At 51.1% G+C, this 9,263-nt stretch overlaps 1 protein-coding gene across 1 annotated transcript; it reads left to right on the top strand.

Moving 5' to 3' along the window:
- The first annotated feature begins 5,229 nt into the window (after positions 1-5,229).
- LOC101755184 (vegetative cell wall protein gp1) lies at positions 5,230-6,864 on the top strand. The gene has a single exon (XM_004954177.4). It carries the CDS (start codon positions 5,407-5,409, stop codon positions 6,073-6,075), a length of 669 nt encoding a protein of 222 aa, XP_004954234.1. The 5' UTR covers positions 5,230-5,406; the 3' UTR covers positions 6,076-6,864.
- The last annotated feature ends 2,399 nt before the right edge of the window (positions 6,865-9,263 follow it).

A 9,263-nucleotide genomic window follows, 5' to 3' on the forward strand; every position in this document is an offset into this window, starting at 1 on the left:
TATCAAGATTCCTCTGTCTTGGAAGTTGCCATTCCACCAAACCGATTGGCAGGCCTATTCCTCTTTTTCTTTAATCTTTCATGCCACGATTTCGTCAAGGTTTCATTTTTTATCCCCGTAGGAAGGCTGATGCCGTCGTGCTGGAGCGGCTGCCTGCCTGCCTCGCGGCCAACGTGGCTGCCGCGCCGTGATCACAGCTGACTCAGCCGCGCGGGGCTGCGGCAGCGTGTGATCGTCGTGGGCTCGCCGCCGACTCGCCCCTCCAGGCTCCAGCGGTGTATGGGCTGTGCACAAGTTGCCCAAGCCGAGTGCCCGAGTCCAATTCGCACGCGTCCTGTGCAGTTGACGGCGTCGACGACGCCGGGGGGAAGCAAAGCCAAAGGCAACGCAAGTGGTGGAGGTGCACGTGAGCGGGCGAGCGGGACGCTCCCATGTCGGCATCACCTTTCGTCTCCCTGTCATCCCTCGTCCCCCACGGCCTGACGTGTCTTCGGCCTTTCTTTAGCCACTTTAATCATCGTGAGGAAAGTCGCGGGCCTCCATGACATGTGGGCCAGAAGGGAAGTGGCGGGCCCACGGCACCGCAAAGTTTTCGGTCGACAAAGGTGAGGAAAGTATTAGGTGCCGTGTCTTCTCTCACCCCGGCGCCGGGCCCACCAGCGCATAATGACAAAGGCTAAAGAGGTGTTAATCTATGCGGTAATCGAGAGGACCATAGAAGATAGTGAGATTACGGATCCGGAATAACAATTTTTTATTTCATCGAAAGGAAATATGCAGCCAAATGATGCTAAACCTTGGTATAGTCCACCGGGCGATGGGGATTATTTATTTATTTTACGCCAACTACACCTTGAGATGCCGGGGCATCAATTATGGAGCAGGAGAGATTTTTGGAGGGATTTAATTATGGTGGGTGGGGATTAGTAAATGAGGACGCGCCGGCTGGGCCCTGCGCGCCTGCTGGGAAACCGCCTTGCAGGCCGCTGGAATGCCCACCACACCACAGCTGTCGCTTGGCCCACCACCTCCTCCACTTACGCGGCTCCCAAGGCAACTACCCGTACTCTCCCGATTTTAAGGGGGTGTTTGGCTTGTCAAAGTTTAACACATGTCACATTGGATGTTTGATACTAAGGGGGTGTTTGGATACGAGGTGTTAAATTTTAACAGTGTCACATCGGATGTTCGGATGCTAATTAGGAGAACTAAACATGAGCTAATTATAAAACTAATTGCAGAACCCTGTGTTAATTCGCGAGATAAATCTATTAAGCCTAATTAATCCATCATTAGTAAATGGTTATCGTAGCACCACATTGTCAAATCATGGACTAATTAGGCTTAACAGATTCGTCTTACGAATTGGACTCATCTATGTAATTAGTTTTATAATTTAATACTTCTAATTAGCATCAAACATCCGATATGACAGATGCTACTCTAGTTTCTTTTGTTGCTTTATCTCAGCTTTATGCTCGAGTCTTTGGCGCAATGTTCCCAGCGAATCACTGCCGCATGTAGCTTTTGGTTCATGAAAATAACCAAAGAACAGGAGACTAGCTACACATGCATGTTCTGAGTCACTCATGTTGCAACGTGCAACCATACATGATAGTATATGGTTCCTTTTATCGTGAGGTTGATATTTTTTGTGTACTCCCGATTACCACACGTGATTAACCTGATCACGCTTGATAGGCCATTAACCGGGATAGTCCCTTTCCCCTCTCGTGCTCAGGATGAAAGCGGCCGGAAAAAATCCTATTCCCGCTCATCCGTTTTTACATATTTATTCTATATATTTTGAGCTATATAAAAGTAGGATGGGAATACTCGGGAGCGGTACGGGATGTGGTTGAGAGTTTATCCTGCCCGTATTTTACATATTTATTCTATATATTTTGAGCTATATGAAAATAGGATGGGAATACTCGGGAGCGGTACGGGTTGTGGTTGAGAGTTTATCCTGCCCGTGTTTGCGGTATCCTATTTTCAACGGGATGATTCCGTTTTTTTATCCCATTTTGAATTTATCCACGATGGCTCCAAATACACTAACTTCCCGGTCCAATGAGGCAGCAGGCCTAAGCAGTGTGCGTTAGAGCCAAGGAGGACCGCGCGCTGGAGCAGGCTCGCTTGCTCCTTGCTGCCACTCTGTCACTGCTCGCTTTGCTTTGCTATACTTTGCTAGCTTTCTAGCAGTGCTGGGTGGTGGCTGCTGTAAAAATCATCGTGTCGTTTGTTCTAGTTGTAGTGCCGCACCGCTTGCGTGCTTGCAGGTGGCTCGGCTCTGGACTGTGGCATCATGCACGCATGACTGCAGGTGCAGACATACAATAGCTATCTTAGTAATAGCATTGTAACACGAAACAAGATGTAATTTCTTTTTTAAAAAAGAGAGAAATAGGATGTAATGCTATTGTGTTCCGATCCCCTTCAGTTCACTGATGGTCTCTTAGCGTGCGTTTGGTTCGGAGACAAAGTGAGATGGGATGATCCCATTCCAATTTTATGGGATCGGATGGTCTTGCCTTGTGTTTGGTTGGATAGGGTTGAGGTGGTGGCATGGATGATATTGTTGACACCGTTAACTACAATTTTATGTGGACCCCACATGTCATCTGTGCACATTTTTCTTTTTTTTGGTCGTCCTTATCTTCTTCCTGGAGCTGTTTGGCCCGCTGGTCGCTCGCACTCGTGGCTGCTGGGTCAGAGCTTGCCGCACCGTCCATGGAGGCTGGCCGCCGCGCTCGGAGCTCGCTCCACCAGCCATGGAGGCCTTCTCCGCATCACCGTCATCGTGTGGTCGCCGGAGCTCCCGCCGCTGCCCGTTGGGGGAGCAGGCGCAGCCGCTGGAGCTCGCACCGCCGCCTGTCGGGGAGCAGGCACGGCCATCCTTGTTGGGGAGCTGCTCGTGTGGCCGGCAGCGCCGCTCGCAGCGGACCTCGCTCCCCTGACCGGCGGCGCGACCCGCGGCGGGGCTCCCCCGGCCACGGACGACCACCAGCTCGCACGGCTCACGGCGGAGCTCCTGCTCTGTGGCTAGCGGAGCGGCCCGCGGAGAAGCTCCAACTCGTGCTGCCGGCAGCGCGGCGGTGGCGGAGCTCCAGCTCGCTCGCGGCCAACGCTCGGGGGGAGCTCCCATGACGACGCTCCAGCTCACCCAACGGAAGAAGAAGGAGAGAGCAATGGGCAAAAGTGGGATGCCCCCGTCCGCTCGATTCGGAGGGATGGAGGCGTCCCGCATAATGATGGAATATTCCCCTTCGGGGATGATCCTATCCCACTCGTCTCCCAACCAAACATCCCTAAAAATGGGATCGTCCTGTCCCATCCCATCCTCGAAACCAAACACACTATTAGTATCTTAGCATGTTGATGCGTCATTATTGTGAGTTAGACTTTGTATTGTGTGACCTGGCTTAAGTTCTCGATTCCAACTGTTTTCGTTGTACTCCCATCCACAATTATTCATTTCGTATACCCGTATATCCGATTATCATCCCACTTCCGCTCCCGGTGAAAAAATATGGGAATGGAAACAGGGAAGATCCCTACTCGTGCTACAGCGACCCGGAGAGGCGAATCAGGGGCACCGCCGCTTCCGGCGTCGATTCGTCTGATCCCTAACCCCCCGGCAGCCTTGTCGGTGCCGGAGTGTGTGAGGATTGGGTTGAATCGACGACCGGTGTAGTTGTAGGCTAGGTTTGCTTGCCGCTTTCATGGCGGTGGAGCTTAGGGTGCTGCCGGGGGCTGCTGCTGTGTCGGATACTAATCCCTCTTCAGGCCTTCTTCGACGACGATGGTAACTCCGGCAACGTCTTTGGTGAACGGCCTAAGAGGCTAGGGTTTTTGGTGATGTCGTCGGCGCCGACGTCATGCTGGATTGCTTTCCTCGGAGGCATTGACGGCGATGATGGCGGATATGGCATCATCTCCGGCACTACTTTCGGGTGGATTTTGTTTCCCCCGATCTTCTCCGGCGACGGCATTGACTCGGCTGAAGATTCATGGAGCTGGTTTCTGCTCTGTTCCTTTGTTGGGATGGGGCTGTTGTGCCTCCCTTTGGTAGCTTTTCTTTCTGGGTCAGCGAGCGCGTCGATGGCGAATTTGTCTTCCGATGGGGTTGCCTGGGTCTTCCATGGTGGCCTTATGCGGATTGCTGAGGATTGCCTGTGCTCTTTTCGGAAGCAGCAGAGTTGTGTTCTGGAACACGGACACGATGGAGAGGATGGGTTGATATACTTTTCACTACCAGTTTATAGTGTTCGGCTCCATTGGGTTAAAGTTTAGCCCTGTCACATCGGATGTTTAGATACTAATTAGAAGTATTAAATATAGTCTAATAATAAAATTAATTAGACAGATGGAGTCTAATTCGTGAGACGAATCTATTAAGCCTATTTAGTCCATGATTTGACAATGTGGTGCTACAGTAACTATTTGCTAATAATGAATTAATTAGGCTTAATAGATTCGTCTCGCGAACTAGACTAATGGTTCTGCAATAGTTTTATAATTAGTTCATAGTATTTCTAATTAGTATCCGGTCATCCGACGCCGTATGACTGGAGGCTTGATAGCCGATATTCTGTTACCGAGGATATGCTGCGGTTTTCCTTTGGTCGGTTTCCTTGTCTCGTGCGAGGTGAAGACGGTGGTTGTGTTACCTTTTTGTTACGAAGGACCTTTTGTAATTTCTGAGTTGCATAGGGTCCCTTTCGTAAAAAGGGAAGCACTTGTACCTGTTCTTGTCCTCCTTTCATATGATGTTTTCCCTTCTCGCAAAAAAAAGAAAAAACTGATCACGCTTGACAAAACGGTGAACTGTACCAAGGCGCCAATGGCACGACCTGTAATTCGGAGCAACACCGAGGGCGCAGGCCTAACCTCACCAATAATCGAGCCGCCCACGTCCATCACCGATGAGTCACGCAGGCCCACACCGCGGAGCCAAACCGCTCGTGGGCCCCAGTCAACAAAGGCGGGGCGGTGCCAGTCCCGGGCCCACCGCGCACGCGGCACGGCATCCGCGGCCGCCCGTGCCTGCATCCGACGGCACCCCTCTCGCGGCCACGCAAACTAAAAAAAAATCTCACCCCAATCACCCGACCAAGCCAAAGCCCAAAGAAAATGGAAAATGATTTTATTTATTTTTAAAACGGAGTTCTGGCCACGCACGCAACCCTGATCCCGCTCTTCGTCTCCTGTCCATATAAGCCGCCTCGTCGCGAACCCGTTCCGCCTCGCATTTGCTCTCTCCTCTCCCCCGTCCCTTCCCCTCTTCTCTTTTGGTTAGGGTTAGCCCCGCGGCGGTAACCTCACCGCCTTTCAAGCCTTCCCCTTTCCTTGGTTTCGAAGTCTTCCTCTCAAATCTCGTCCAGTTCTTCCGATTCGGCGGCCATGGCCACCGCGGTGCTCAGATCCCATGACGTGCTCAACAACCGGATGCATCTGGACGCCTTCACCCCGTCCCCGACGAAGCCCCGCCGGCGCCGGAGCCCCAAGCCGGCCGGTGCGTCCTCGCCGCCCCCCAGGCCAGCGGCGGTAGCGTCACCGCCCCCCAAGGCGGCAGCGGTAGCCTCACCGGCGCCCAAGACGGCGGCGTTGGCGTCCCCGCCGGTTAAGGGGGCGGCTTCTGGCCGCCGCTCGCCGCCGGCGAGGCCGGCCGCGCGGAAGCAGCCGTCCCCGACGAAGGAGAAGCCGAAGCAGCGGCTTGTTATGGAGGAGGTCCGGATCCTCAAGCGCGGCGAGGAGCCCCCTGCTCCGGCCCCAACCCCAGCGCCGGCGCCGGTCGTAGCAGCGCCCGTGGCGAAAGCCGCGGCAGCGGTGGACAAGCGCGTCCCCTGCTCCACTGGCCGGATCGGGCCGCAGGCGCCCACCGTCGTGCCGACGAAGAAGATCGTGTCCGCCGCCTCCGCCCCCGACGCGGCCCGCTACGCGGGCCCGGCGTTCTCCGCCGCGGCTCCCGAGCCGAGCTCGCTCCCCATGCCGGCGTTCTTCCTCCGGCGTGCGGAGTCCGAGGCCACCCGCGGCCTCCGCTGCCTCCTCCGCATCGGTGAGCTCGCCTGACGCAGGCGAGCTCCCACCACACGGCCCCCACAGGCCACGGCCGGACCAGCGTCCGCTCCTCTGAAGTCGTCGCCTCTTCTCGTCTTCCTCTTCTCCGGTTGTTCCCGACCTACGGGATGGATGGATCTATGGATGGTTAGCGCCTGATGGGCGGTTGGATCCGACGGAAAGCATCTCCGGATCAGATCAGATCTCCCGGTAGCCGTTTCGATCAACCTCTTCCGGTATTTTTTCAGAGGAAAGGTTGATGGACGAGCAACCGGTGGTTGGATTTGGTGGTGGTTAGGTTCTCAAGTCGCTTGCAGCTCGGTTCGATTCTCTTCTCTGGAAAGCTGATGTCTTTAGGTAGAATAACTAAGAGCAAGGCGTGTTGGTGGATTAAGAGTAGTAAGTCTGCAGGCTGGTGGTTCTAGGTGGTGGTGTTTGGTTCATGAGTTGGGTAAATTAGCATGTGAATTTGTTGGTTTAGGTGATCTGCTAGTTGATGACCTGAGTATGATTCAGGTTAGGTTTTCGTTGCAATAATCGAAGGGTGTGGCGTGCGTTTGATTCGTGTGAGTTTTTGTTCTAGAGTCCTGAACTAAGTTTGTGTATCTGTCAGTTTAGCTGTGATATATGTGAGTGGTAAATTTAGATATGATGAATATCGTGTCAGTGGTAAATTTAGATATGATGAATGTCGTGTCAGTGGTAAATTTAGATATGATGAATGTCGTGTCAGTGGTAAATTTGGATATGATGAATATCTGTGTATTGGATTCCTGCCTTCATTCGGGGATGGTTAACTTCGATGAATTGCCTTAACTCTATTGGGAGGGGGGAGGCTAGTTCCATTTGGATTACTGTTCAAGTAAACATTGCGTTGATTTGACTCTTTCTCGGCCGTGCTTGGTGCTGCGGTAATCGCTCTGCCGAAGACCAAAGACTTCCAACCTGTGCACGCAACAATCTTTAGGTAAAAGGAGCCTAATATATGGCCAAATTGCAAGGTTCTTATCCTGAAATCAAGCATATCTGCAGGCCACTTTTGATGTTGAACGCCAGAACCTTGCTGGAATGGCAGGCACATCGGCAGTAATAGCTATTAGCTTATTTACCAGCCCATCTTAACTTCGTTGACCTCTAGGTGCATCTGCGTGGTCTGTCAAACCTACTTGCGTCTCCGGTTTGAACCATTCTTCTCTGGAGTAGTTGGGTGTACTACGTCCTCTAGAAGCTTTCTGCATGTTCTGACCGGCCTGCTGTTGACCGCTGAAGCTGTGGCTCGCCGTGGTATACAAACCGAAGCTGGCTGTCTGGCTCTCAAGTTTTGACACCAAACCTGACGCAGCGTCAGAGACGGTGAACAAAGCCACCTTTTCCTCCACCCGTCATCGAGCAAGCCTTTCCATCTTGCGGCGGCAGCAGGGAGTCACTGCCGACCTCAGGTAGGAATGTAGGATCGTCGTCACACGGCGGTTTTACGTGTCGCTCGCTCGTTCTCGAGGACAGCAGATGGAAGCTGCAACCGATTCGGTTGATGCCATCGCTGTGGTGGTTCTGCTTTGTACTATGGGTTGGGAGTTGGGACGAAAGCCATCTTGTTTGGCTGCCGACCTCTTGTTAGGCCGGTTGGGTGCGCTGAGCTGGTGCCGAGCAAGAGACGTTGGAAATTTCTCATATACGAAGTAATAACAGCACGTTGGATGCAGCGCTTAAGAATCATCAGGCCTGTCATTTGCAAATGCCTCGTCGGATATAGACGGCCGTGCTCGGCTTAAGCATGTCGAGTGGCAAACAGAATGACCTCGTTTACAGTTAAAAACGTATCGGCACTGATGTAAAGCACAGAGCATGACAGCCCATGGATCCGCGAGAACAATCTAGGTCAAAAGTTGACCAAAGTGCAAGTGCGTGTAATACAATAGTGCAATCTCTAAAATAGAACGAGCAATCTCCTGCCTCAGAATTCAGGCAGGTTTCACAATTTCACAAGAATTCAGGATCAATTTGGTATGGACAACAGGACAAGGATCCTTCTTGTTCTAATTTAGGATTGTAGCAACCTAAGTACCCAAGGAAACAACCAGATGCATCTTGTGTTCCGTTAGCAAATCGCTGCAGAATCAAGAGCATTGTACCACGAGTAATCTATCCATGGAACAGTACAAACCAAACCAAACCTGGGATAAAGCTTTGCAGAAGCTGGTACATTATAGACGACAGTAAACAAATAGCTAGCTTTTTTATAATTAGCGAGCTTTCAACAACGTGAATCAGACTTCAATGCAGCCAATTTCTAATGTCAGACGACGTTAACTGCTAAAGAATCACCATTGAAACCACAACGTTGGGTATAAACCTTTGTTTTGCATATTTGCTCACTGGAAAAACTGAACGAGATTGAAACATCTTTGCGCATGAGCACACAAAGATTTACTGTCGAGGAACCATACAAGGAAAAATGAAATAATGGAGGTATTTCTGCACGTACTCAGCAATCAGCATAGACGGCCGTGCTCGAGAATCTAGAGACGATCTCAAGTGGCAAACAGAATGACCTCGTTTTACAGTTAAATAATGCATCGACTCCAATGCAAAGCACAGAGCACGACAGCCCACAGGTCCGTGAAAACATCAGGTCAAAAGTTGACCCAGTGCCAACGCGTGTAACACTAGCAATCTCTACAATAGAACGAGCAATCTACTGCACCAAAATTCAGGCAGGTTTCACAATTTCATAAGAATTCAGGATCAATTTGGTATCGACAAGGATCCTTGTTCCAATCTTTACAAACAAGTTGCTGTGGCAGGAGACCACACCTCTGAATTTTGGATCACTAGAAATATGCTACAATGTTTGAGCAACATACAGCCGAAGACACTGTAATTGTAAAGGCTCTGAAATTGAAGAACAGTGCGGTTCTCCTTCAACTTGGTTCAAAGCTGGGCGTTCTAAACAATTTACTAACTGGTTCACTAGGAAATATGACTTAGACACAGAAAAAGGATAAAAGCTGGGGTAGTTTGGTCACAAGTAATGGCCTATTGTGTTGGCTCATTGATGGGTAAACCATACAGCATTAAGGCATATAGAAGTTTCCTAGAAATCAACAACTGTGGAGAAAACCATCTATAGAGTGCATGCTGTCAGATGCTCAAAACCAAGACAATGATACATGACATACACATACATATTCATCATGACA

This window comes from Setaria italica, chromosome I (assembly GCF_000263155.2).
Source record: "Setaria italica strain Yugu1 chromosome I, Setaria_italica_v2.0, whole genome shotgun sequence".
NCBI classification, from domain to species: Eukaryota; Viridiplantae; Streptophyta; class Magnoliopsida; order Poales; family Poaceae; genus Setaria; species Setaria italica.

Coding starts and splice junctions, on each gene's coding strand:
- LOC101755184 (XM_004954177.4), top strand. CDS start 5,407: ATGGCCACCGCGGTGCTCAGATCCCATGACGTGCTCAACAACCGGATG.